Below are 27,080 nucleotides of genomic sequence, written 5' to 3'. Positions count from 1 at the left end.
GTTATTAGCACCACTTTGGATACTGTGTTGTGAAAAGGCCATGGAAAAAAGGTGGGAGCAGGGAAGAGAAGGCTACTGCAGCAATCCCTGTGAGGGATGATAGCAGGCTGGACCACAGTGGTGGGGTGCATCAGGGGAAAAGTGGCCCAGGTCTGGGTGTATTTAGCGGGAGGTGCCAATTAAGGTTTGCTGATGGGTTGGATGTAGGCGGGAGAGAAAAAGAGGAGTAAAAGATGACTCCAAGGCTTTTGGCCTGAGCACAGGGAAGAGCGGAGCTGCCATCAGCTGGGATGGGGACCCAGAGGGTGGTACGGATTTGGGTTGGGAAGGGAAGTGCTCAGTGTAGACATATAACGTTTGGGACACCCCATCACACATTCAAAGGAGACCATGAGCAGGCATTTGGATTTAAGAGTCTGGAGTTCAGAAGAGAGGGCCAGGCTGCAGACATATAAATTTGGAAATCATCAGTACCGATATTGAAAGGCACAGGCAAGATCACTTAGGGGGAGTGGACTGAACCCTTGGTGAAGTCGGAGAAAACAAGAGTATGAAGTGAAGACAGGATTTCAAGAAGGAGGAAATGATCAGCTGTGCCAAATGCTGCTTGATATTAAAGCTGAGCTTCTTTATTTAAAACATTTCAACAAGGCATAATTTATGGAGTATAAAATTCCATCATAAGAGCACGGTTTGATGATTTTTAATATACAGTTGTGCAACCATCACCACAATCCAGTTTTAGACCACTTCCATCCCGAGAAAAAGTCCCTCATGCCTGTTTGCCATTATTCTCTGCTCCCACGCCCAGCCCCAGGAAACCACTATATCAATTCACGCTTTGTAGGAAGTTCTGACACATGGAACCATTCGGTATGTAAACTTTTGGGCCTGGCTTCTTTCACGTGCCATAGTGTTGTTGAGGTTTATCCGAGTGATTGCGTGTGTCAGCAGTTCATTCCTCTGTATTGCTGAGAAGTAGTCCAAGGATGGATCACATTTTGTTTGCTCATTCATCACTGATGGACATTTAATTATTTCTAGTTTGGGCTATTATAATAATCTTGCTATGAATATTTGTGTACAAGTCTTTGCATGGATGTATTTCTTCATTTCTCTTACTGATGAGTAGAATTGCTGTCTCGTATGGTAAGTGTCTAATGAACTGTTTAAGAGGTGAGCAGTACCACCTCCACCTACGTGAAGTGCCGCCTGAAGGTCTTGGCGCAGAGCCAGTCGGCCAAGCTGGCTAGGAGTGGTCCCCCAGCAGTGGCTGGAGGAAGAGTAGGGCTGAGAGGATTTTGAGATGGTGCATAAAGCTGTCCCACACAACCTTGGTCTTCAATGCTGAAACTGCCTTCTCTAGTCATGCCAGAGCGACTGAGCACTGCTAATGGAAATCTGACAGCTACAAAGAGTGAGAAGTTTTTAATTTCAACTAGTTTCAGTACTGTTGATGAATTTTCCTTGTTGAGACTAACCATTCTTTCCCACACCACTGCATATGGGGACATGGCCCCATACATTGGTTGCAGATTCAGAAAATAACCCACCCCCTAGTGTTATCCCTGAGTCGGCACCGTAACTCCGTCTTCAATAGGCTGTTCTCTTGTTCTCTGAAGCCAGCTGCTTCTGATGAATGAATGCATGGTAAGACCAGAGAATCCATTGTACTTCTTTTCCTACAAAGGGAGTTCTTTGGTCAAAAGCGGTTTGGCAGGATATCCATCATGCTGTATGAGGCATTCAGTGTGTCTGTGAAGGATGGGGTGGGCAGTGACTGGCTGGGCGCCGGGGAACGGTGCCCAACTTGGTCTCTGCTGTTGGTGGGTTAGATTCTCAGCAGTGCTGGTAGCCAGGTCAGCTTTGGTGAGGGGAAGTCTGTGTGGTTGAGCCCACACACAGCCTCAACCCCTGCCACCATGACTACTTTGTTCATGAGTCCAACGAGCAAGAATTGGGGTGGATGGGGCTGGAGGATGTCTGACATGCACAAGTCACCTTGTTCCCCTGATTACAGCCACCACTGCAGTCAGTCCTTATGGTGAGCTTCCACAAATATTCTACAAATAGTCTCCAATTTTAGGTCCATTCTGCAAGGTCAACCCACATACTTTTCCACAAGCTCGCATTATATTCCTGCTAAATCCCAAGTCCCTTATGCAGCCAAATCATTGGCTACTTATCTGTCCCTAAGGCTCTCGAATTCTAGTTTAAGTGGTTGTGATGTAATTCCTCAAGTACTGCCAGCTGGAGAAATTAATCTCCTTACTGTCCTTCAGGGCCACTCCAGCAAGACTGCAACACCACAGTTATTGGCCATCTGGATATGAACCGTCTGAAAGCTGGACTCCATTTTTCCCTCTTTGGTCAGCCGGACATATCAGACTCTCCATGAGATCACAGTACGGCCTCAGAAGGAGTATGAGTTCAGGAAGAGTCCATCTGCCCACATAGCTAATCTGACCCACAGCTGACCACGCGCCATGAATGAGCCCAGCCAAGAGCAAAAGAATCATCCAGGAGACCCAGAGACTCCTGAGCAGTAATAAGTATTTATGGTTTCAGACCAGCGATGTTTGGGTGGTTTGTGTACAGGTTCTAAAACCCTAGGGACTTCTTTTTTGGAGCGGGGGGTGAGGGGAGGTAATTAGAATTGTTTGTTTGTTTATTTAATATTTCTTAATGGAGGTACTGGGGATTGAACCCAGGACCTTGTGCGTGCTAAGCAGGCACTCGACCACTAAGCTATACCCTTCCCCCAACCCTAGGGACTTCTGATGTGCGATCCCACTGGGGCTTGTCACAGGCTCCCCCAGTGTTCTGATCATCTGTGGGCATCTTGAGCATGTGGGGATCCGCTGGGTCATAAGGCCTAAAAGGCAGGGATGCCTGCTTTGCAGCTGTACCTTCCGTGGTGTCCTCTTGCCCTAGATGACACTCAAAGCTGACATCCCCCCTGGTTCTGCTAAATAGGTCAGAGTAGCACATTCAAATGTGGCCAGTGTGGACCCCAATATCCAGAGGTCTACTGTGCACTGTGTCTCTTTTTCAGGGACAAAGGTCACAAGGCATAGCAACTTGTCCATTGTTTTTTTTTTAGGGGTAGAAAGACAACTGTTTTGCTGTTACTATGAGAGCCACACACTTATTTACATAAGAGAGGGCATTCATATGACGTGCTCACTACTTTCGTGGCCAACAAATTTATGCAGTCATTTGTTGCCATGTCATCTTGTCCTGTGACGGGAAATCTTTCTTCACTTTTATTTATCAGAGTAAAATTTACATAAAGTAAACAAATCTTAAATGAACAGCTTAATGGATTTTTTTTTTTAACCCGTTTCTACACTGTAAAATGCCGTAAATGATCAGCACCATAGAAGACTCGCCCTGGGCTCTCTCCTGGTCAGTATCCTCTCAGAGACAGCCTCTACTCTGATGGGTATCCCAATAGATTCGTTTTGCTAGGTTTTGACCTTCATGTAAAAGTAATCATAGGGTATATACTCTTTTTTAAAAAGTTTTTTTTTGGGGGAAAGGTAACTAGGTTTTTATTTACTTACTTATTTATTTTAATGGAGGTACTAGGGATTGAATCCAGAACCTTTTGCACGCTAGGCGCACTCTACCACTGAGCTGTACACTCTTCCCTGTACTCATTTATGTCTGGCTTTCTTTGTTCTATATTATCTCATCCTTGCACACGCAATCATGCATGTAGCCGTGGTTCAATTCTTTTTATCGCTGGGTAGTATTTAGTGTAAGAATATGCTGTAATATTTACCTGTTATTCTGTTGATGAACTTTTGGATTGTTTTCATTTGTTAGCTGTTATGAGTAAAGCTTCTACGAACATTCTTCTATATGTCTTTTGGTGGATTTAAGCATCATTTCTCTTGGGTATATACCTCTGAGTGGGCTTGCTAGATTTAAGAAATTTTGTATATTTAGCTTTTCCTGTCAACACAGTGCGGGAATTCTCTTTACTTTGGACAGGATATTCCAACAGGCCCCAGGCCACTGCATTCCTAGGAATTTCTTGACATTGTAAGCCTCTGTTTTCACAGGATTTATCTTCTACCATCTAACATAAATACATTAAAAAAAAGCAGGATGTTCCTTCCTGCTCCCTCCGTCCCACTCGCCTCCTGACTACCACAAGCTTCAGCTCTGATCCGAGGACTGCAGTGGAGCTCTGGGTCCCTGGGGATTAGTGTGCCTTCCAGGAAGGTCTGGGTACTTTCTTTTCCCTCTGCAGCTACATAGATCACAAGTCTCTTTGGCAAATGCTAGGAGGGAGACTTCTAGGATGAATAGCTAATGTTAGTGCTGCATTCTTCCTTCATCTGGTCTCTCCTTCACCCAGGTGGCTCTGAGTCTGTAGCCTGGTAACTGCGTAAGGGCCTAGGATGCTATGTTGTGGTGGCTTAGGTTAGGTCCTGATTCACCATAGGGTATTTCTGGTCATGTAGAACAAGTGAGCCTTAATGGCTTCTTGACTGTTTTAGTTTTAGGAGACTCATGACCAGTCAGTACCTCCCAAAGATTCTTGTGGATCAAACCATTCTTATTAGCCAGCATATATACTCAACAAAGGGATTATAGTCAAAATCTAAAATGAACTCCCACAAACCGGTTGAAAAAGACAAATGAGCCAGGAGCAAACCACACAAAAAAGCTATACAATTGTCTAATAAAAATGAAAAGGTATTTATCCCATTAGTTATTGGGGAAATTAAAATTAAAACCATAATGAGATACACACCAACTGGAATAGCTAAAATTAAAAATGCTGGCATTACCAAGGGAATACCGAACAATGGGAGCATTCAGACACTGCTGGAGGGAGTGTGCACGTACGACTCTGTGGGGAGCCTGGCTGGCAGTGTTACTCAAGCACATGCACATACCATGTGGTCCCACAATCCGCTCCAGAAACACATACACATGAGCATCAAAAGACATGTCCAAGAATGTTTATCATAGTGGCACTATTTGTAATAGCCCCACTGGAAACAACCCAGATGCCCACACCCAGAAAAATGGAACAAATAAATGCGTACAACAGAATACCAGAAAGCAATGAAAATGAACAAACTATTACTACATTTGAAAACATCTCACAGTCATTATGTTAAGTGAAAGTATGTGTATGAACAGACGTGCGTGATTTCATTTATATGAGGTTCAAAAAGAGGCATATTCAGTCTATTGAGTTAGAATTAAGGGGAGAGTGGGCAGGTAGTTATTGGGAAGGGCATGAGACGTGCTTCTATTTCTGGCATTGTTTTCACAATTGAAAATTGAAAATTAGCTAAATATTGAAGATCTGTGCACTTTTATGTATGTATGTTACACTTTAAAAGTTTAAAATAAACTCACAGACATAGTAAACAATCTTATGGTTACCAGTGGGGAAAGGGGGGTGGGAATGGATAAATTTGGGATTTCGAGATTTGCAAATATTAACTACTATATATAAAAATAGATGAAAACCAAATTTCTTCTGTATAGCACAAGGAACTATGGTCAACATCTTTTAATAACCTTTAATGAAAAAGAATATGAAAACGAATATATGTATGTATGTGTATGTCTGGGACATCATGCTGTACACCAGCAACTGACACATTGTAACTGACTATATTTTAACTAAAACAAAAGAAGTTTAAAATAAAAAAAAAGAAGTTTCTTGTTCTGCAGAAGATGGAACAAGCATTCTCTACCTGGTCTCTCTCGCTGAAAGGAAGGGTATATTTTGGACATGGAGTGACTTCATGAGCACTTGGAAATGTACATGGCAGCAGACAGACAGGGAAGGAGATCAGAATTCAAAGATCCACAGAACTGGCAATGAGTTTACCGTTTTCCCCCGCTAGTATTGCCCAGCCAGCACTCAGAGCGTGCGTCCGATGGTGAACAGAAATCATTCCAAGAGAAGTCCTCCTCTCTTTGTGGTCTGAGGAGTGAGGAAGGTATCTTCTAACGCAGTCACCAGGCAGCGCTGCTACGGCGGCAGAAACAGGGGCAAAGGTGGCAGCAAAGCAAAAGCAGTGACACCCAGACAGGCACCCAAACCTTGGGGCGGGAGTGCTTCCTCTCCGACCAAAGAGCATGGGGTGGCTCTCCACGGCTTTTTTTATTTTGTTTTGTTAAAAATAATTTGTTAGGGGGAGAGGGTGTAGCTCAGTGGCAGAGTGCCTGCCTAGCATATGCGAGGTCCTGGGTTCAATCCCCAGTACCCCCATTAAAATCAATCAATCAATCTAATTATCTCCCGCCCCCCAAAATAAACAAAAATAATTTTAAAAATATTTCTTTGGAAAGTGATGGGCCCTGCCCTGTGGATTTCAAGGCTAAGCCGAGGTAAGAAATGCTCCCCTAGTCTTTGGGCTGGGGTATCATGGTCCTTGCCTTCCCACGGGCGCAGGAGCTGCATCGTCCAGCTCAACTAGGCTCCAAAATATCCAAAGACCCCTATTAGGCCGTTTCTCCCCACCACCCACTTCCCAGTCTTTCCTGGCTTTCCCTCTGGGCAGGGTAATTCTTCTTCCAAAGCCAGTGCTGGTACCTGTGCTGTGCAGAAGAGAGGGCAAGACCAGGGATGTCCCCAGCTTCCCATCGGAGGACACACAGCCCCTCAGTCAGCCCTTCCTCTGCTGGCTTCAGCCTGAGCTCCTATGCAAGGCCCCTCTGTGAGGCTTGAAGGAAGATGGACCAGAGAACCCTTATAAAAGGGAGGTGAGACAAAACACACCATCCTAACCCCTTCTCAGAAGCAAATTCCCTGTAGTTTCTTGTTCTAGTTCGCGGGTGAGCCCTTCGGACAGGGCCTGGGAGGGCTGGGTGAGTGGGTGAGTAAGGGTCCCCAGCCCCCAGCCCTGGGAGGCTACACCTCCCATGGGAGTGTCCATCAGCCCTACCCGTGTGGCCTGGCTGTGATACACATGCTCTGGGAAGCGATGGCGTAAGTCACCAGGAGAGCGGTGGTGTGGCTCATGGTGATTCCTGCCAAGAGTTGGGCCATCGATACGGCTACAGGGGCCACAGGAGCCAAAGATACAGCCATAGGAGCTACGGAGAAGGTGGCGGTGACTTTCCCTGGGCAATGGCTTGAGCCAGAACAGCTGACAGTGGTGTGATCTCTGGGTTTAAGTGTAGGGGTGGGGTTGGTTCCACTGCTTTTTATCTTCATCTTTCTACCACTTGGCTCTGGACACAAACAGTCACATGAAGGGTATGGCTTAACAGGGAAAGTAAAGCTCCAGCCTTCTGACCAGAGGACCAGGAAGGAAGGCCCTTAGAAGCTGGAAAGTATCGGGAAGATTGTTGAGAGAAAGAAAATAAAGAGAGCGGATGAACAAAGTTGGTATGAACTCCTGAGCTCATTTCCAAGCTGCATGAGCAGATCTGACCCCAGACAGCATCCCACAGGCTTCAGACTTCAGCTAGACCACAGTGCAGCTAAGAGACACATGAGGGTCTGATCCAGATAGCACTGCAAACACTTCGAAAAAAAAACCAAAACACTTTGAAAACTGAACTAACATTAGAACCACAGTCCACGGAAGGCAGGGCAGAATTTGTGACCTGAACCTAACCTGATCAGCTGTTTGCAGATCAAACATACAAACAAAAATTCTTAGGATTTAAACAAGATCTAGATTCTCTTAACATAACATTACATAATATTCAAAACATCAAGGTACAACCGAAAATGATTTGGCCTGTGAAGAATCAGGAAATCTCAGCTGGCAAAGGAAAAGACAATCAACAGATAACAACAATGAAATGACACACATGTTGGAATTATCAGAAAAGGACATGAAAACAGCTATGAAATAAGCAGGTTCTATGAAATAAAGGTGAACTCTACCTCTTGGCTGAGGTAGTCTCAACAAAGAAACAGATGACATAAAGAAGGAGAAAATGGAAAATTCAGAACTGAAACTACAGTAAGAACAACAAAACTCCATGGGCTCATGGTCAGGTCACCCAAGGTGGTTGTTCCCTTGCTCTCGGTACCTCCCCTGCTCGACCAGTGCCCGCTTCACCTACACCTACTCACATGACTGACCTTCCCTCTAAATCTCCCAGCCTAATCAGTAAACGCCTACCTGATTGCCTCCCAGCCCCAGCTAGTGATCTTTAGGTTGGAACATCTCCACCATAATAGCTTGTCAAAGGGTGGTGAGGGGCATGCTCCTCTGCTGGTTTCCCTGGTAACCAAGGAGCCAACCTGATGTCAATTCCCCCTATAATTGGTAACCTCCCCTCCCCAAACCCTTCCTGCCCAGTGAAGACTGCCGCCACATCCTGCCCACTGTCCGCCACACATGGTAGAGTGTTGCTCCAGGACCTTGTTTCAGACATGTAAGTTCCCCCAGCCATTAAACCACTGATGTCTCTGTCACTAAATATAGTTCCCTATGCTACACAGTAGGTCCCTGTTGTTTATCTATTTTATGTATATTGTAGTGTGTATCTGTTAATGGCAAACTTCTAATTTGTCCCCCCCCTCCTTGCTCCTTTGGTAACAATAAATTTGTTTTCTGTATCTGTGAGAAATAAATAAATTCTGTCTTGTAAATAAATTCCTTTACATCATTTTAAAGATTCTACATATAAGTGTGATATTTGTCTTTCTCTGACTTACTTCACTTAGTATGATAATCTCTAGGTCTATCCATGTTGCTGCAAATGGTATTATTTCATTCCTTTTTATGGCTGAGTAATATTCCATTGTATATATACCACATCTTCTTTATCCAGTCATCTGTTAATGGACACTTAGGTTGCTTCCATATCTTGGCTATTATAAACAGTGCTGCTACGAACATTGGGGTGCATGTATGTTTTTGAATTAGAATTTTCATCTTTTCCAGATATATTATGCCCAGGAGTGGGATTGCTGGATCATATGGTGACTCTTTTCAGATTTTAAAGGAACCTCCATACTGTTCCCCATAGTGGCTGCACCAATTTACATTCCCACCAGCAGAGCAGAGGGATCCCTTTTCTCTACACCCTCTGCAGCATTTATTACTATAAACTTCTTGATGATGGCCATTCTGGTGTGAGGTGATATCTCATTGCAGTTTTGATTTGTATTTCTCTAATCGGTGTTGGGCATCTTTTCATGTGCCTGTTGGCCATCTGTATGTCTTCTTTGGAAAAACGTCTATTTAGGTCTTCTGCCCATTTTTTGATTGGGTTGTTTGGTTTTTTGATATTGAGCTTGTATGAGCTATTCTTAGATTTTGGAAATTAAGTCCTTGTCAGTAACATCATTTTCAATTATTTTCTCTCATTCTGTAGGTTGTCTTTTTGTTTTGTTTATGGTTTCCTTTGCTGTACAAAAACTTGAAAGTTTAATTAGGTCCCATTTATTTTTGCTTTTATTTCTTTGGCCTTGGGAGACTGAACTAAGAAAATATTGCTACAATTTATATCAGAATGTTTTGCCGATGTTCTCTTCTAGGACTTTTATGGTATCCTGTCTTACGTTTAAGTCTTTAAGCCATTTTGAGTTTATTTTTGTGTATGGTGTGAGGGAGTGTTCTAACTTCATTGATTTACATGCGCTGTCCAGCTTTCCCAACATCATTTGCCGAAGAGACTGTCATTTCTCCATTGTATATTCTTGCCCCCTTTGGCGAATATTAATTGACTGTAGTTGTGTGTGTTTATTTCTGGGCTCTCTATTCTGTTTCATTGACCCATGTCTGTTTTTGTGCCAATACCATGCTGTTTTGATTTGCAGTATTGTCTGAAGTTTGAGAGGGTTATTCCTCCAGCCTTGTACTTTTTCTTCAGTATTGTTTTGGCAATTTTTTTTTTTTTTTTTTTTTTTTGGTGATTCCATGTACATTTTAGGATTATTTATGCTAGTTCTGTGAAAAATGTCCTGGGTAATCCGGTAGGGATTGTATTAAATCTGAAGATTGCTTTGAGTAGTAAGGCCATTTTAACAGTATTAATTCTTCCAATCTAAGAGCATGGGATATCTTTCCATTTCTTTGAATCATCTTCAATTTCCTTAATCAGAATTTTTATAGGTCTCCTGTCACTGTCTTGATGAGACTGCCCTCTGCTGGAGGGAAGGGCAGTTGCAGATCCAATCTTGACTTCCTCCAGCAGTTGATTCCAATTTGACTGTATTTGGCACATAATTTTTTTTGAGGAATTGCCATACTGTTTTAGTTCATGGTATGAGTTTGAGGCTATTCTCTAGTCTCATTAAAAAATAGCACTTAATATGTATTGATCACCTACTAAGTCCCAAGCACTGTACTGAACTTTACATGAGTGTCTCATTTAATTGCCACAACATGCTCATGGGTAGATACCAGTATTATTCCTATTTTACTTCTGAGGAAACTGAGACACAGAGAGACAAATATATGTTTCAAAAGATACTCAAAGTAGTAAGAAGGGGGGACCTGGGATTCAAACCCAGGCAGATTGTACCAGGCTTGTAATCGCTAAGCTATGTACAGCATGGTGATTTTTCTATTTTTAATTTATTCATATGAAGTTCTGGATTGAAGCAGTGAGTGTGGCAATCATGGAAACACTCCCATCTCTCTTGGAGATTTTTTACAAAGGTCTTCTTTTATTTTTATTATAACTCACAAAAGGGCCCAGGAAGCCACAAGGTGTGACTCAGTCAGCTCAAGTCATCCCCAAATCCCCTTAACAGCAGTTTGTCTACTTGCAAAGGTCATCCAAAAACAAACCCCCCAAACACCTAAATTTTGCCAGGTCAGAAAATAACTGAAATACTGGAAATCTGTTATTTAAAATTTTTTCTGAAGTGTTGAATGTTACAGGCAGCAATAAAATGTTCTGAGGAAAAAAACCGTGTGTCTCACGAAGGAAGTGACAATTCTGATAAACGATGATAAAACGGATATAGGACAGCTTTATAAACTGCTGTTTTAAAAAAATATGTATTTTAATGATGACTTCTGACAAAAATTAATTTACAAATAATTTACATGAAACTCTTCTTGACAAACCAATTTGTCTATCATTAAAAGTTGGAATTAAATGATGTTTGCTTTTAGCCAAAATTATTTTTAAAAGTATCACAATGTTCCAACAAACTGGAGTTCTAGAGAAAGAGAACAGAGAAAATGGAATGGAGTAAATTTTCAAAGGAAAAATGTAAGATAATTTCCTAGAACTGAAAGACGAACATTGAAAGGGTCCAAACCACCTGCACAGTCACCTTTGGGTTATCCACACAAAAGAAGAAAAAATGGTATAGTTTGTTTCCTATGTCTGTGAGTCTCTATTTTGTAAATAGATTCATTTGTATAGTATTTTTTTTTAGACTGCACAAAAAGAAAATCAGAATGTTTCTCAGATTAAAAAACAAGCTAGTGATATGCTGTTTGTAGCTATTCATAATTTTTGCAGAATTGCAGAAAGTATAAATCCTTGTCAAAATATATTGTCTCAAATTTCATTTCACCTTATTTTAAAAAGTCTTCACAAAACAATCCTGCCCGTCCCATTCTAAATACTGTAAGTTGGGAGAAACAGTGTTTCTAAATAGTCAGTTTACACCAATTATTCACTCATAGCGCTCGGTTCCACAGGAGGCTGGAGGCTGCATAATGACAATCACCTGGGAGTCACTGACAGAGGATTTGTTTGTAAGGCCAGAGGAGGGACAAACCCACACTTCCCCTCAGCTTCTGAGTCACTTCTGGCTGCTGCAGCTGCGGTGGAAGCCAATGAGTACAGCCCCTGGGTCCCCACACGGGGCGCCGCAGGTCCCACAGTAGCATCAGCGGTCAGCCAGCGCCAGCACTGTGGGCTCCGGCAGCGACAGGCAAAGGCCCAGTGGCCCCGGCTGACCTTCATACCTCGGTTACAGATTTCCCAGACAAAATCCCGCTCCCAGGCCATCTTCTCCCCCAGTAGCCAGCATTAAAAAGATAAAAGAAGAGTATGAGTATAAGACTTTCCTCAGCAAGGGGAAATGCCCAAAGAATGGTGGAAGGTGGCTGGATCCTGGTGATCCGCAGAGCCACCGGGGAGCACTGGCGAGGGTGGGGCTGTGCAGCTCCGCCCTTCTTCATGTCACTGTATTGTGCCCTTGGGGCAGCCCGGGTGCTCTTCCTTACAAGGGTCTTGCTGTCACGGCCGTGTAACCTGCACTGTGAGCTTACCCAGACCATGCTGCTTCTTGCTGTGGATGTCCACATTTATGGCTTAGGTATTTACCTGCACTGAGGAAAGACATCAGAGCACCCATCAAGAAAAATGCCTGCCTGTCTTAGGATTTAGGGGTGCAAATATTGCTTTTGACTTCCTATTTGGAAAGGAAGGAGTTCCAAGCATCACTCTTCCTGTCAGATTTCAGAATTGCTCTTATTTCAGCAGTCAGCTGGGCTTGTTTCCTAGGTATCCATTTCACTTCTGTATTTGTGTCAGGGAAATAACCACAGGGTAAGTTCAGAAGGAATTTTCCCAAAGATTTCAGGGAATATTGGATACACACATAGCAAATTTGGAGTGTACTGGAAAAATATGGGGAATGACTTAAGGCTTACTCAGGTCTAGTGTGGTCTCCTTGACAGAACAGATTAAGGAGGCACCCGGCACTCATTCACGTGGCAGATGAATTCTTCTCCTGTCCACTTGGACTACACCAGCCTTGCCCCGGCAGCAGTGCCAGCACAACCCAGCCCAGGAGTGAATGACTGCACGACCCTGATGAGCACCCTGAGGACATCATGGTGATCCACCTCGCTGACATCATGCTGCTTTTCCTGGAGAATTGAAAGGGGCAAGAATCCAGGGTGTCTTGGTAAAGAAATGTTTGATGGGGGAGACAAATCCTGAAGAAAAAACTGCTCACTCAGCAAAGTTCTTGGGGGTCAGCACACCTCTCTCAAGTAAAACACAAATTGCACTTAAGAGTACCCCAGTCTATCATCTAAACCCCACCATGCACAAAGCATAGCAGCCTCTTCAGATCTCAGTGAAAGCATTTACACTTGGGTATTGTGCTCCAAATGCATTTACTGGGTAGCTCTCAAATACACTACTCATACATGTGGCCTTGAACAAGGGAAGATTCTCTGTGAGGTACAGGCTCACATTGTCTGTAGCAGACCTAAACCATTTTTGGAATCAGAAGAGACCCTGGTGTTTTTGAGCAAGACTGTGCCCATCAGGTTAATCATCAGGGTTCTACGGGAGGTTAGGCATCCTTCCGTGGGACACCACACAGCTCTGCAACCTGGACTGGTTATGATCTGATAAATAACCTGTGAACCTGCCAGCACTTCACAATCCATTAGCTGCAGGTACACATGGGATTGGGCTTGAGTTAACCCTGAAGGTACCAGTAAACTGCCTATTTGTGCCTAAATCAGTAAGTTGGCTGTGGGTTGAGAAAAATGTTGAATGGTTTGGTTTAGAGGTGGCTCTGCATGACACACTGGCATCAGCGGTGAATGCTAAGTAGTTACAGCCCTATGCAGGACATTAGTGAAGGAAAAATAGCCCCGAAACAGTGCTTCAAGAAGGTATGATGCTGTCTTGTGTACCTGAAGACAGATGCGTGTCTGGACCCTGATAGAGGGTCAGGGCCTTGGCAAGAATGAAACTGGACTTCCCAAAACAGGCCGTGTCCCACGTGAAAACTCACCAAAGGCTTCCACTGCAAGGGACTAGATGGCCCACTCCTCACCATAACAAAGCCCAAAGCTGTGAGCATAGTTGCTAACCATAGTTGTTAGCCATAGTCTACAATGTGTGCCCCTCAGCTCCCACCCAGAAATTAAGCTGAGCACCTGAGATCCACTGAGCTGCGCCAAGGCAGAGTACAGCAATTATCAGCCTGAGGGAGGGCACTGCCCTCGGGCGCAGTGCCGTGATGGGCTGGGTCCCAGGCTCAACAACCACTGGCCCTCTGCTTGACCCTCGTTACCTGCTTCCCCACCTGAATGTGAGATTGCCTATATTCCCTAAAGTTTTCATTTTTTTGAGGGTCCCAGAACCTCTCTACAACATGGGAGTTAGGGAAAGCAGCTCTAGGACTCTGCTTTCTGGTGGTATCTGGGCAAGTTTCAGTGAATGGTGGCAAAGGGACACAAGGTCTGGCTGAGAGAAACATGTCTCTTCAACCTCATCCTGGATGTTCCTTGAGGGCTTGGGTCTGAATAGGGCCTGTGGATCTATGTGCTCACTTATGTGACCTTGTAAACTTTAACCACAAGTATTACTGGCACCCATAGGGTTTGGTCCAAGTGCTTGACCTTATAAAGATTAACCAAGCCTCTGCTGGTACTCTGGTGTGTGGGCCAAAAAAGCCAGCATTGCCAGGGCAAGTGCAGGTTACCGAGGCCAAGGGTGGAGAGCACCACCAGAAGATATGGGGTCTTCTTGCCTTTTGTGTCTTGGGCACACCAGCAAAGCCCAGCATCAAGCAGAAGCAGGTCTTTGGCCAGTGGTTACTTTGTGTCTCAATTACTGGGTGATACCTGCTTCTGGCTGGAGCCTAGATCAGGGTTCAGCAAGCTTCTTCTGTAATAAGTCATTAAGAATATTTTAGACTTTGCAAGTCATGGAGTCTCTGTTGCAACTTCTCATCTCTGCCATTGTAGTGTGAAAACAGTCAATGAATCAATGTGGCTATGTTCCAATACACTTTATTTACAAAAAAAGGCAATAGGCCAGATTTGGCCCAAGGACTGCAATTTGCCAACCACTGCCTTGATGATACTCGGGAGGTAACTTGGCTGTTAGAGAGGACTAACATTCCATTTCTGTGAGATGGAAACTCCTAAGGTTTGGTGCTTTGCTGAGAGTTGTACAAGGGTGCAGAACGGGGCACCGTGTGTGGGAATTTGACTTCATGGTGGGTGCAGAGGCTAGAAAGTGAGGGCTGCACTGGAATAGGCTGTGCCTCATTCTTCATAAATACCAACTGCTTTATTCCAGATCAGGCCCAACCCTCCTACCCCCATACACACATGGCCCCTGGGTGGGCACTGTCCTTATTGGGCCCTCAGGAGCCCTTGTGCTGTGGCATGACTACCAGCCCCTCTCTGGTGATGGCCCAGTTGTAGCTCTTTGGGGAGTCCAACGCTTCTTCCACCCGTGCCTCCAGGTTCTCTCGGGTGATGAAGTTTTTTGCCTCCTCCTATTGGAAGAGAGAAGGCCAGGTGAATGGGAGCCTTCCAGCACATGCTAGCTGGCCTTTAGCTCACTGAGGGAGGGACTCCAGCTCTCCTGTGGGAAAGATGTTTGGGGCCCAGGTCCTCTCTTAAGTGTCCCACTGACCTTCCAGTGGAAGAGTATGAGGCAGCTTTGTGACACACAGCTTTCTTGGATAATCACCCCCTGGACATTTCGGCCAAAATTCAAGCATTCCAGCTGTGACAATCTACTACTGGGTGGTATCAGTCCATCGATGTGGCCTAGGTCTTTCTTAATTTTTCTCAATACTCGTCCTTCTCCCTCTATTACTTTTAAGTCAAGCCTCATTCACTCTCACTGGATTACTTCTAACTGGTCTCCCTGCTTTTAAGTTTCACACCTACCATCCTAGCCCAGAACATTTAGTCTTTCAGTGACCTTATCACCCTTAAGGCAAGACACAAACTCCTTGTGGAACGCGGGGTCCCCTCCCACCGGCTAGCCACTTGAACCCTGCAATGCCAACTTTCACCTCCCGGTCTTCGCGCCTGTCTGGCACTCTCCTTGCACTCCTCTACCAAATCCTTGCTTTTAACTCCCTCTGAAGACCTAGATCTCTCCTCTCCGCACATAGCCGGGGCCCCACCTCGCTGCGCGCAGGGCTCTGCCGCACAGGCTGAGCGAGCACCGCCCCCCTACCCCCCGAGACGCGGCCCACCTGCAGCTGCAGCACTTCCTGCTCCTTGAGCTGCGCCCAGGCCTGCGCCTCCGCGGCCCGCCGGGCCTCCTCCTCGGCCTGCCGCCGCTCCTGCTCCTGCGCCTCTTGCCGCAGCCGGGCTAACCTGCGAGAGGCGAGAAGCCGGGGCTGGGCGTGGTTGGGGGGTCTCCCGGGCCCGCCAGGCGGCCCCGCCCCGCCTCGCGTCCCGCCCCACTCACCGCAGCTCGTGCAGCCGCCGGTTCTCCGCCTCGTTCCAGGCCATCAGCTCGCGGTGCTTCGCGGCTTCCTCCTGCGCCTTGCGCTCTACCAGGACCCCGGACCGGGCCTCATACACCTTCTTACGCACCTCGAACACGAACTCCAGCCTGAGCCGAGACGCGCCCAAGGTCGGCACTCTCTTTACCCGCCCGCCCCAACGCACACGCCGAACGGCGCCGACCGCCGCCTCCCCCTCGGTCACACACACCTGAGGGCGCGCATCGTCTGGCGGTAATGCCGGTAACGCTCCGTCACCACGAAGAGCTCTGCAGGATCCACCGCAGGCGGGGTGGCCACGCGCCCGATCTTGGATTTGGCTGGTGGGTCGTGGCGAGTCTTGCGGCCTCGCGCAGGCAGCAGAAGCGGGGCAGGGGGCCAGCCCGCGGGCCGCAAGCCCAGGCGGCTCAGCGCGCGCAGCATGGCGAGACCGCCCCGCCTCCGGCGCGCCGCAGGGCGTCACGGGGGCCCGGAAGTGGCCGCGGGGCACCACGGGACGCGTAGTCCGCGGGCTCCGTCCCCGCCCCCTGCAGCCCAGCCCACTGACTTCGACCGCCCCGTCCCCCGGGACCTGGACGCGTCCTCCCCGTGGGGCCCGCATCCCTCCAGCCTCCATGCGAAGAAGGATCTTACTGGGGGTGGGAGAGAGCAGGGATAAAGGAGAGGACACCTTCGGGGACCTCACACCTTTATTGGAAGGCAGCGGGGCGTGGCGCTTGGGGTCCGGTCTGCGAAAGGAGGCGGCGGTCATTCCACCGGACGCTCTGGTCACCTGACTGCCGAGCTGCGTCCTTGCTCGCTCCCTCCCCCTCTCCTCCCCTCAAGACTTTGCCTCGCAGAGCCTAGTCCTGTGGACACGCCCTGGCCTCCTAGAGGACTCGGCATGCACATTCTCCAGTTCCTCCCGGCGCACGGGCGTTGCCCACCCTAAATAAACCTGATGTATAAAAACTTGAGCTCACACCGACTTAAATTAGGCGATAAGGTCTTGCCTTATAGGGATTTGGCCTTTCTCCTTTAGTTACATTCCTCTCCTGGTGCACTTTAAAATACAATTTTCAAAATTGTAATAAACCATTTCCCTACACTTGTCTTCTGCTATTGGCCTTGGGCAGCTCTGCAATCTCTGAGTCATTCCCAGTGCACGTATCGGTGACCGTCTGGTTCTCAGGTCCCTACTGCAAAGTGTGGGGTCGCACCCCTCACCTCTTTACACTGGCAGCAGGCCTGCCCACCCTGACACCCATTGGCTTCCCTTGACTGTCAAGGAGCCTGGGCGATCTCATTGCTGCCTCTGCCTTATTTATGGAGGTCTTTAGTACAGTTATCTCCTCCTACTCCACTAGTGACTTCTAATCTTTTACTTTAACATAGTATCTTATTATAAATTGTCTAGAATTCTGGGATACTGGATAGCAGATGGAAGCAACAGCTGCGCCAGGGGGTGCTGTGGCAGGTGGCGTCTCCTTTTCCCCAACCCCCAGCCCCCAGTTCTTAGGATGGCCTCTGGCGGCCAATGCTGAGGGCCTTTCACCCTACTTACCAGCAGTGTCTGCACCAGGAGCTGCTTCCTGCGGAGGAGCCACCGGGCCATGGTCTTGCCCTCCCAGGGGACACTGTCCTCAGGGAGAGCCAGGGCATCGCTTGGGAGGCCATGGGCATTTTGGCCTGGGCTGCCTGCTGCAGTGCCCAGAACCTTTCCTTAGAAGGAAACTGAGGCTGCAGCCCACCCTTCCCACCCCCATCCAAGGCTCAAGGTAGGAAAAGGAGCTCCACCAGCACCACCTGCTTCTTAGTTAGGCTGGGGAGAGTCTTCAACACACCTGGGGGCCTAGGAGCATGCTGGGGGTCCTGGGGTGAGCTGGAGGCTCGCTTTCCTCCAGGGTACCAGCCATGGGACCAGTGCTGAGCCTTCAAGGGTCCAGGGTGGGTGATCAGCAGCAGCAGCAGCAGCAGCAACAGGAGGCCTGGCCCAAAGCTGGCCATGGCAGGGCTGCTCCAATGGACAGTGGACAGTGCTCAAGGAGTCTGACACTCTCATACATACCCCCTTCCTCTTCCTCCAGGGTCCCCTTGAACAGCTGGCATTTCAGGGGCAGCTTTAGTGTCTCCTAATGTCCTTCTGTCTTCTGCTATTGCTCCTCACCTCAGGACTACAGGGGTCCAGACCCTGAGGGCTCCTGGCAACTAGCCTTCTCCCATAGCCCCTGGGGCACAGAGGCTTTGCCAGCTGATGGCCCCCTCAACTAGGCCAGGCCTACCCGTTCTTCCTTCAGGGAATCCAGAAGCAAGAGAAGGTTGGAGAGGGAAAGGGAGACTTTGGTCAGGGGCGTTCTCCAAGAGACAGGCAGCAACCTGGGGGCGCTTAGGGCACCTGGTGCTGGGGGACCTGACTGGCAGGTGCTCTGGCCCCTTTCTCTGGGGGTAGCTCTTTCTCTTCCATGGCAGCTGGGCATGTGGAATGGATGTGTGGTGGTTACAGGGGCAAGTGCTCCTATCCTTTGTCCCTCCCACACAGCAGAAGGGGCAGCAGGCACAGAAACAGCTGCTGGGGAGATGAGGGGAAGGGGGTCTTCTGGGCACAGATCAGGAGTAGAGGGACTTGAGGAGGGGAAGAGGAGCAGCGTGCCATGCGCCCAGAATGAAGCTCCAGCCCGTGGGGAGGGCAGCCTCTTCACTCACCGAGGGAGAGCTGTGGATCAAGAGGCTCCTTAGGTGGCTCCTCCGGGCAGCAGCGGAACCCTGCCGGCAGCCCCGGGGATTTATTGATCAGCTAGTTCCACCCCCGGCTCTGGGCCCACAGACTCAAGTGACGTCTCAAACGGGAGGGGGACAAGCTCGCCGCCTAACCCTTCCCTTCCCAGTGTATGTTCAGCTGCTAGCCCTGGGGTCACCAGACATATGCTCCCTCATCGCATCTCCCCAGGGATCTGAAGTCACAGGTCTCCTGCCATCAGCCTGGCCCCTGCCCCTCAAGTCTCATCTTCCCACTTTCTTGGCTGCACTCTCAAACTCCTGCCCTTCGGTCTAGAAAGCCCTCACGGCCCTCTCTGACTCCCCAAGTTGTGGTCCTTAGAGAGGCAATGCCTGGGGTCTCCCTGAGTCCCACCCAGCTCAGGGCTCTCCCCAGTAGAAAAGTTGGGGCCTAAGAGTGGGGAGGCCAGCGGCCTGTTAAGAGGTCTGAGAAGAGCTATGACCACCCTTCCCAAGGGCGTGTTTGCCCACCTGTGAAATGGATTAAGTGAACCGTCCTCATCCACACACCTGGGCACCAGGGCTGGGTCACTCCAGGTGGAAGGTTTGGGTGGCCTCTCTCTTCTCCAAGCAGGCCCGTGACAGGGGGCCCAGTTAAGGGGGCAGGGCAGCCTCTGTGATTCTGTCAGTAGTGGGTAGGAATAATTTTGCCTCTCAAGGGTCCAACCTCTTCCCATCCTGTGCTCAGCCCAGAACCAGTCATGGATTTGGGCACATCTGCCCCGGGAATGTGAGAAACAGGTTCCTGCCTCAGCCTGCGTCAGCTCAGCTTTCTGACGCCAGCCGATAGTCCCTTGGGGGCAGAGGCCAGTTTACAGGGTTAATAGCCAATCTCCGCCTTTGGACAGCAATTTAAACAGCAAATGGAAGGGCCAGGGTCAGGCTGGGCATCGTGGTGGCCAGTCACTGGGAGAGCAGGTGTGTCAAATCCTGTGGCAAAGACTGAGGGGAGATGACATAATGTGCTCCAGTCTGGGGCACCTAGACTTCAGCTGCCCAGGCAGGAGCACACGTGTGAATTTTCAGATTGACTTTCCTGAAAGAAATCTTCGGATTGTATGATCAGTGAAATTGTTTCAGCAACTGGACTTCATCCCTTTTGGAACAGTTAACAAAGTAAATTTTAGGACATTTGCTTTGTGGTTTAGTGAAAATGACTCAAAGTTCAAGACACTAGCTTAGCTCTGGTTTGGACTTACAGAATGTTTTATTCAAAGGCCCTGGTGTTTATTTTACAAGAGGAATAGGGTGCCTTTATTTTTTCCTGTAATTTGATTGTGGTTTTTCCTGAAAAGTCCAAACAAGAACTAAGCTTCCCAGGGAAAAGCTCCAGTCCTTTTCTTTCTGTCAACATAGTCTTTCAGGAATACTTGCTGTTCCTTTTCGGACTATAAACTCTGGAATTCATCCTTGTGTCCTTCTCAGCGGAACACAGAAAGCCATTTGTTCACAACTGAGCTCTAACTCATGCTCAACTCTGAGCTGACATCATGCTAGTCTGGGGACTGCGTAGTCAGGTGGGAAAGCAGAGATTTTGAGCTGAATGCTCAGGTGCTGTCGGAGCACAGAGGGGCACACACTGCTGAGCATGTGGTCTGGGTGAAGGATGAAGAGTTAGCGAGAGCTGTGGCAGGAGGGCAGCAGTGGGTGCTCCGGGGTAAGGAGCGAAATGGGGAAAAGTCAACATCGGAAATGCTGGGGGATCTGTGGGCCTGGAGTGTGGTGGGAGAAGACACAGAGAATGCTGGAGGCTGCTTGAAAGGGCAGTGGGCTTTGGGGACTGGGTGAACCCCTGGGTGTGGGGAGCCTGAGACTGGTGCCTCTGGGCTACCCCGTGGTCACTGAAGGAAGCAGGATGTGTGGACCTGGAGCTCAAAGTGCGAGCTCAGGGTTGGAGGAGGGCTGAGGATCCACAACAGACTGACCGCAGGAATTCCCCACCCCTGAGGAAGGGGACAGTGGAGGAGGGACTGTGGAGGAGCAGCCACAGAGTAAGGATCAGAGTCAGGAGGCAGTCGCTACACCGAGTGGGAGCTAATGGACACAGAGACGGTGGGTCCCCGGGGCTCAGTGCTTAGGATGAAGGGGTAAGAAAAGAACGTGTGGGAATGGAAGACCCTAGGCCTGAGGAAAGTGCTTTTTTTTTTTTTTTTTTTCTCCAAATGAAAAGACAGGCATCTTGGGTGGGTGGGAGTACAGACTGAAGGAAGCCCGGGGATGAAGCCGCCTGGATGAATTAAGGTCTCTTAGAGTGCGGCAGGCCCCCAAGCTTTGGGTGCCCACTGTGCTGGATGCTGCTCTTTCCCTTTCTAAGAAATCTCACCCCTGCTCTAACCCCACGGGTCCCAGCTGACTGGCTGAGGTGGGCACTGGATGAAGTGGTCACCCCTGCCCTTCCCACACAATTGTGCCGCGTGAGCCTCAATACACTTCCTTTTGAGCCTAGACTAGTCCCTGTTAGGTTAATGTCTCGCGATCATGCAAGCCCTGAATAATACAGGAAGAGAAAGAAGTGAAGAGGGAGGGATGAGTGATACCCTGTAAGCCGAAGGAGAGATGGGGAGCAGAGATGAGCTAACTCCTGCTTGAAGATATCTGTTTAGCAACCAGGTGATATTTAAGATACTGGCCCACCCACCAACCCACTCAGCATGGACCCCAGCAGAAAGCTGCCAGGCCACACTGGTGCGCAGCTGTTCAACACCAGCCCTGGCCTGCTGGGAGGTGGGAGGCGGTGCAGGGTGTAAGAATGTGTCACCAGTATGTGGCCTGCTGACCCAAGGCTTGCCCTCCTTCCTCTGCTTGGACTTGGTCACACAGAGGCACCAATGGGCAGCTTGCAAGGAGACAAGTTTTCTTCCCAAACATGGCATCCTTACCGGAAATTCCTTAGATTTTTGTCTCTGCTTAATTTATCCCTGCTTCTTTGAAAACTACTCAATTTTGAGTTTATTGCCCTTGGAGTTCCTCAGGAGAACCGAGTGCCTCTACAGACTGACACTACTCACTTCTCGCAAGCTTCCAGAGGTGGTCTGTCGCGGTGCCCTGCTTCCTGCTGGTATCTTGAATAGAACTTGCTGTAGAACCTGGCTCCCATCTTGGAGCCACTGTGCCTTCGTCTGGCTGGACCCTGAGGCCCTCTGCAGTGCTGCTCCACTGATCTTTCCTCCTTTTCACTCATCTGAATTTCCAGCACCCCTTGGGTTCAGTTCAAGTTCCACCTCCGCCAAGAAGCACAGCAGCATTGATCTCTGAGCGTGCCTCCATGGACCAGGCTGGGGTGCCATCTCTCACTCCCGACAGCCCCCGACGTGCCCAGGGCTGGCTGCTGCTCCTCAAGAAAGGCCCTGAGGGCCGCAAGGCTCTCTCAGCCCTGCACCGACAGCCGTGGCAGCCAGTTTCCTCTCCTGGTCCCAAGATGAGCTGACCATGAGGACAGGGGCTGTGGACAGACCCACCCTCCCAGCTGTGCCTCAACTAAAGACCACACTTCCCAGCACCGTTTGTAGCTCAGTGTGGTCTTACGACTAGGTTTTAGCCAATGGGATATGAGTAGAAATGAAAAGTGCAACTTTTGCTTCATGTTCTTGAAAATGATCTTGCCCTTTGCTCTAAAGACACTGACCTCAACCATGAGGATGAGAACAACATCCCGAGGGACACCAGGACCACCAGATGGAGGATACTACTAGGTCTCTAGACTGGGCAGACTGTTGCCTGAGAAATAAACGAACATCCACCTTATTTAAGACACTGTCTAACGTGTTGGGCTCAAAATCAAGTCGGGATATAAGATGCCCACCCTGCTGGTCTCTGCACGTGAGGCACTGCCAAATGAAAAGTCCTGGACATGAGGACAGATATGAAAGGAAATGGAAGCTGTTTAACACAGTAAGTGCAGATAAACACTTACTCTGAACAGAACGACACGATCCAGGTAGTTTTGCAGCAAATCATCAAGGACTGGAGAGGTCAAGCTGACCTCAGCCCAAAGCTGAGCCACCCCTCTTTTCCTCTGTGCCCCTCCACACAGAGAAGCAGTGAGGACCCTGGCCATCTTCCCCAGGGTGTGAGGCTGGCTAGGACCACTGCACCAAAGGTATGCTGGGAGTGAAAGGAGGGTCCTGGCAACTGCCTTAGAGCTAGAAGGGCTGTGCTTGTTGGAAAGAGTCAGGAAGACCATGGCTCCTCTGCGGCCAGCTGAGACAGAACAGTAAAGGCACGGCCAGGAGTGGCCTGGGAGGACCCCAGTGCTGCTACAACTGCCCTACCCCAGACAAAGGGAGAGACGTTTCCTCAGGGAGTCAAAGCTTTTATTACCTGATAATCCCTAGTGTGGTGCCAGAGATACCGCTCTGGTCCCTTCAGTCCCCATGGTGGGATGTGGCTGGTGTGAGAGTGGGCAGGGGTGGAGAGGGGAGAGGTTATTTACACAGCAGGGAGGGGACAGCAGCCTGAACTGGGGGCACCAGGACAAACAATTTCCTTAAGAGCTCTGATAACTTTGTGCTTTTCTTCTTAGTTGATACTGAGCTACCTGGAGTGGGTTTGTGTTTCTTTAGGAGAAGATGTATAAACCCAAGAACAACAGAGCCCAATTTCCAGGCAGAGGATTTCACGATATCAATCGAAACATCACACTATTTAATTCCCCAATAAAACATTGGAAAAAGGACTATCAGTGCTAACACATTTACATATAAAATCTCCACCTAGTAGGTAATAGAAGCCTATGTACCAATTTCTAAAACAGTTATAAGATATATACACAATTTGGGGTATATTAACAAAACAGAATATTACAAAATATTAAAGGCAATTCTCCTGTCCACGGGGCCTCATCGCCTCTTACTTGAAGTTGGCATAATCTGAGAATGCGTCAATATATTCCTGCACCACCTTGTAGCAGAACTCATACTGTTCCTAGAGAGTGAAAGGCAGGGGAAAAGGCCAATGTTACTGAAGAGAACAATGCACCTGCAGCTCCTGACAGACCCATTAAAAAAAAATGAAAATTAAGAGGAAATGAATGTTTTTGGATTTCCACCTGAGCCCCCTGCCAGAGATCTGACAACATTCCCCCTCTGGGCTGAGTGCAGCCACATTCTACGGAGAGCAAGTGATTGGACGTGCAGAGGATGGGCCCAGATTTGCGTCAGTCAGATATGACCTCATGTCTGCCCCATGCTCGGCGGTCACTGGTCATCTAGACTGACAGGAGACCTCTTAAAAGGGAGCCTGAGCAGAGGAGAGGAGGTACTCCTGAGTCTTCCGCACCCCAGGACCCACAGAGAAGCAAAGGAGAGCCCCATGGGGCACCTGGCACCCCCTTCTAGCCTTCGCAGAGGCCGCTGACATCTCCTGGCGTGGGGCTCTGATATGCCTCCACGCTCTCCTGCCTCCCAGAGCTTATTCTGTTTGTCTGAGGCACCTTGGGGAAGGATGAGTCTGTGGTTACAGTCTTCTGAAGGCCAGACAGGCCCTCAGAAGAGCCTCCCCTGAGCTGGCCCTGGCTGAGAAGAGCTGCCGGTGGTGGGGTGGCATGGGTAAATGCGCAGGCCAGCATACCAGTGTCTGGACCATGTGTGGCCTCTGCAGCCGCAGGCTCTTGACGGTCTGGAAGACATCCAAAATCCCCTCGGCTTTCACCCGCTCCAGGACTGTACTCAGGGCGCAGAAGGTCCCCGTCCGCCCTGCCCCGGCGCTGTAACAAAGCAGAAGCAGACGTAATTATCACACCGGCAATGGCTCTCTGTTCCCAGGAGGTGAGTGACCATGGCGATGAGCAGATAAAGGCCGAGGCCGATGCTCCTGGGAAGGTCTGTCCTCCAGTGGGGCTCCTGGGGGTGGGGGCAGGAGGCCCGCCCGCTCCTCTCCACATAAGCCCAGGCTCACACAGCTCTGGGGGGGCCCGGCACACCCCTGCTGCCCTTGCTGCACGGCCCACTCTGCCTGCTGAAGGACTCACCCGTGCGACAGTGGTGAGGAACCCCCCACCCCCTGCACTGCCCATCACTGTCCACCTACAGACAAGCCGGGGTCGCCCTGGCCTGCTGCTTGTGCATGTCAGAGTTCTAGCCCGCTCTTTCCCTGCCAAGCCCTGCTCCCCCTGCACTGCTGTTATGTTGACTAATTCTTTCCATGGCTCTCATTTTCTTCCTAAATCCCACGAATCCAGACTCTCACCCTGACACCATCCACACTGTTCACTGTCATCACAAGACCCTTACCACGTGCCTGCTGTGTGGTAGGACTGTGGTGGGTAGCAGTATCCCCGGGCAGTAAGACACGCAGTACATGGAAAGGAAAAAGAGGAATGGCGGTTCGAGGCAGGCTGGAAGGAAGTGCTGCTGTGAACAGGGCGGTCAGGGAGGGCTCTCTAACAAGGTGCCATGTGAGCAGAGACCCTGAGAAGGTAAGGACATGGTCCTTGGAAACGAGCATCTCAGGCAGAGGACAGGAGTGTCTAGGCACTAAAGCCAGTGGAGGGAGGGACATGGTCGGGGTGAGGTCAGAGCCCTCAGGGAGAATGCCAGTCCCCTGGTGCACTCCCTGCCTGGCCTGGGCAAGGAGCCCTCAGAGATGTTGGGCCTTGTGAGCCAATGTTAAGATTCTGAGCGAAGGAGTGATGAGGTCTGACTAAGTTTTAAAAGGAACTCACAGGGTGCTGTACTGAGAACAAACTGAAGGGGGAGGGAGGAAACAGGGAAACCAGTGAGGGCAGTACAGTTACTGAGGAGAGAGGATGGTGGCCTGGACAGAGGGCCATGGTGGAGCGTGTGATAAAGACTTGATTTGGAAATTATTTTGCAGGTAGAACATTAGACATGCATGTGTGAGAGAAAGAACAGGATGGTTCCAGGCTTTCTTACCTGAGTTAAGTGTCCAACTGAAATACCACTTACTGATCTGGGGAAGGCTGTGGAAACAGCAGGCTTGGAAAGAAAGATCCGTCCTGAAATATCCCTTTAAACTGAAGATGCCCAAGTGTATAGGTAACTGGATATATAAATCTGGAGTTTAGAGGAAGCGGTGAACTGGTGGTAAAGATTGAGGAGTTGATATTAAAGCCAGGAAACTGGATGAGTTCACCTAAGGGACTGACTCTCAGTTGACAGAGAAGAGGTCCAAGGACTTGGCCCTCGACCGCAGATGGGGAGGAATCAACAAAGGAGACAGAAGGAACAGCCAATGAGGACAAAAACCAGGAGAGAAGTTATGATAAAAGCATTTCACAGAGAATCGAGCGGTCAGCTGAGTCTAATGCTGACGAAAGTCAAGGATAAGCTTGAGAAGTGATCACTGGACGCAGCAATGTGAAGGGCACGGGAGACCTCACAGGGCAGCTGCAATGATGTCAGAGGGTAACTGAAAGGGCTCAAGAGAGACTGGGAGGAGAGGAACTGGAGAGTTAGCAGGGACAAATCTTTTGAGAAACTTTACTATTACGGAAAACAGAAATAGAGGGGTAGCTGGAGGGGCACTGGAGCCCACAGTTTTTAAAAATATTAAGATGGGAGAAGTTATTGCACTTTTGTATGACGATAGTAGTTATCCAGAAGAAAACCTGATGATATAGGATAGTGAAGTCAGGTCCTCGAGGAGACAAAAGAGGATGGAACTGATATCCAAAAGGGGGGTGCATGTGGCAGACTTCAGCTTAGCCCCCAAGGTCCCTGCCTCCTGGTGTTCATGTACTTGTGAGTTTCTCTTCACTTGAGTGTGGCAGGACTTGTGATGTGCTTCCAACCAAAAGAATACAGCAAGAGTGATGGAATGTATAGTTATGCATATGTGATTATGTTACGTGAGAACATAATGTCTGTTTTGTAAGGAAGTACTCCTTTGCTGGCTTGGAAGAAGCAAGCAACCACGCTGGGAAGACCCATGTGGCAAGGAACTTCAAAATACAAAATTCTGCGAGGAACTGAAAAACAAAATGAGCTCAGAAGTGGACTCTTCCTCAGTCAAGCCTCAGATGGGACCACAGTCTTGGTCAACACTTTGACTGCAGCCTTGTGAGACTCTGAAGCACAGGACCTGGCTAAGAATTGCTTAGATTCCTCACACAAAGATTGTGTGTTGTTTTAAGGTGCTAAGTTTGTGGTAATAGTATTACGCAGCAATAGAGGACTAATGCAGCTGGCTTCAGAGAGAGGTAAGATAACTCATTCACTGAACAGGAGGG

At 48.7% G+C, this 27,080-nt stretch overlaps 3 protein-coding genes across 5 annotated transcripts in view; all 3 read right to left on the bottom strand.

The window, feature by feature from the left end:
- Window positions 1–14,659: 14,659 nt before the first annotated feature.
- Window positions 14,660–16,595, bottom strand: MRPS26 (mitochondrial ribosomal protein S26). The gene is made up of 4 exons (XM_031434096.2): window positions 16,350–16,595; window positions 16,102–16,248; window positions 15,884–16,007; window positions 14,660–15,169 (listed from the first exon to the last, which is right to left on the bottom strand). The coding sequence occupies exons 1-4, from the start codon at window positions 16,559–16,561 to the stop codon at window positions 15,035–15,037; spliced, it is 618 nt and encodes a 205-aa protein (XP_031289956.2). The 5' UTR covers window positions 16,562–16,595; the 3' UTR covers window positions 14,660–15,034.
- Window positions 16,596–16,739: 144 nt separating this feature from the next.
- On the bottom strand, window positions 16,740–19,697 carry LOC105096036 (progonadoliberin-2). Its single transcript, XM_064475835.1, has 5 exons — window positions 19,364–19,697; window positions 18,821–18,880; window positions 17,962–18,131; window positions 17,682–17,818; window positions 16,740–16,866 (listed from the first exon to the last, which is right to left on the bottom strand). The coding sequence occupies exons 3-5, from the start codon at window positions 18,122–18,124 to the stop codon at window positions 16,828–16,830; spliced, it is 339 nt and encodes a 112-aa protein (XP_064331905.1). The 5' UTR covers window positions 18,125–18,131; window positions 18,821–18,880; window positions 19,364–19,697; the 3' UTR covers window positions 16,740–16,827.
- Window positions 19,698–23,455: 3,758 nt separating this feature from the next.
- Window positions 23,456–27,080, bottom strand: part of PTPRA (protein tyrosine phosphatase receptor type A) — a 115,869-nt gene continuing 112,244 nt past the window's right edge. For all 3 annotated transcript variants that reach the window (XM_031434094.2, XM_031434092.2, XM_031434095.2), the window contains 2 exons: window positions 24,461–24,596; window positions 23,456–23,815 (listed from right to left, as the gene is read on the bottom strand). In XM_031434094.2, the coding sequence (XP_031289954.1) occupies window positions 23,741–23,815; window positions 24,461–24,596 (211 nt within the window). In that variant the 3' untranslated portion in view covers window positions 23,456–23,740. The remainder of the gene's footprint in view (window positions 23,816–24,460; window positions 24,597–27,080) is intronic.

This window comes from Camelus dromedarius, chromosome 18 (genome assembly GCF_036321535.1).
Source record: "Camelus dromedarius isolate mCamDro1 chromosome 18, mCamDro1.pat, whole genome shotgun sequence".
In the NCBI taxonomy this organism is placed as follows: domain Eukaryota; kingdom Metazoa; phylum Chordata; class Mammalia; order Artiodactyla; family Camelidae; genus Camelus; species Camelus dromedarius.
This window is presented reverse-complemented; position numbering and strand designations above follow the sequence as displayed.

What these genes read in the sequence shown, in the direction of transcription:
- MRPS26 (XM_031434096.2), bottom strand. Translation starts at nt 16,561, where the DNA reads ATGCTGCGCGCGCTGAGCCGCCTGGGCTTGCGGCCCGCGGGCTGGCCC. An exon ending in CAGACGATGCGCGCCCTCAG is followed by an intron (nt 16,249 to 16,349) that starts GTGTGTGTGACC and finishes GTCTCGGCTCAG; the next exon opens with GCTGGAGTTCGTGTTCGAGG. An exon ending in AGGAAGTGCTGCAGCTGCAG is followed by an intron (nt 15,170 to 15,883) that starts GTGGGCCGCGTC and finishes CTCTTCCAATAG; the next exon opens with GAGGAGGCAAAAAACTTCAT.
- LOC105096036 (XM_064475835.1), bottom strand. Translation starts at nt 18,124, where the DNA reads ATGGCCAGCTTTGGGCCAGGCCTCCTGTTGCTGCTGCTGCTGCTGCTG. An exon ending in GCATGCTCCTAGGCCCCCAG is followed by an intron (nt 17,819 to 17,961) that starts GTGTGTTGAAGA and finishes TGGGCACTGCAG; the next exon opens with CAGGCAGCCCAGGCCAAAAT. An exon ending in TCCTGGTGCAGACACTGCTG is followed by an intron (nt 16,867 to 17,681) that starts GTAAGTAGGGTG and finishes CTCCTTTCGCAG; the next exon opens with ACCGGACCCCAAGCGCCACG.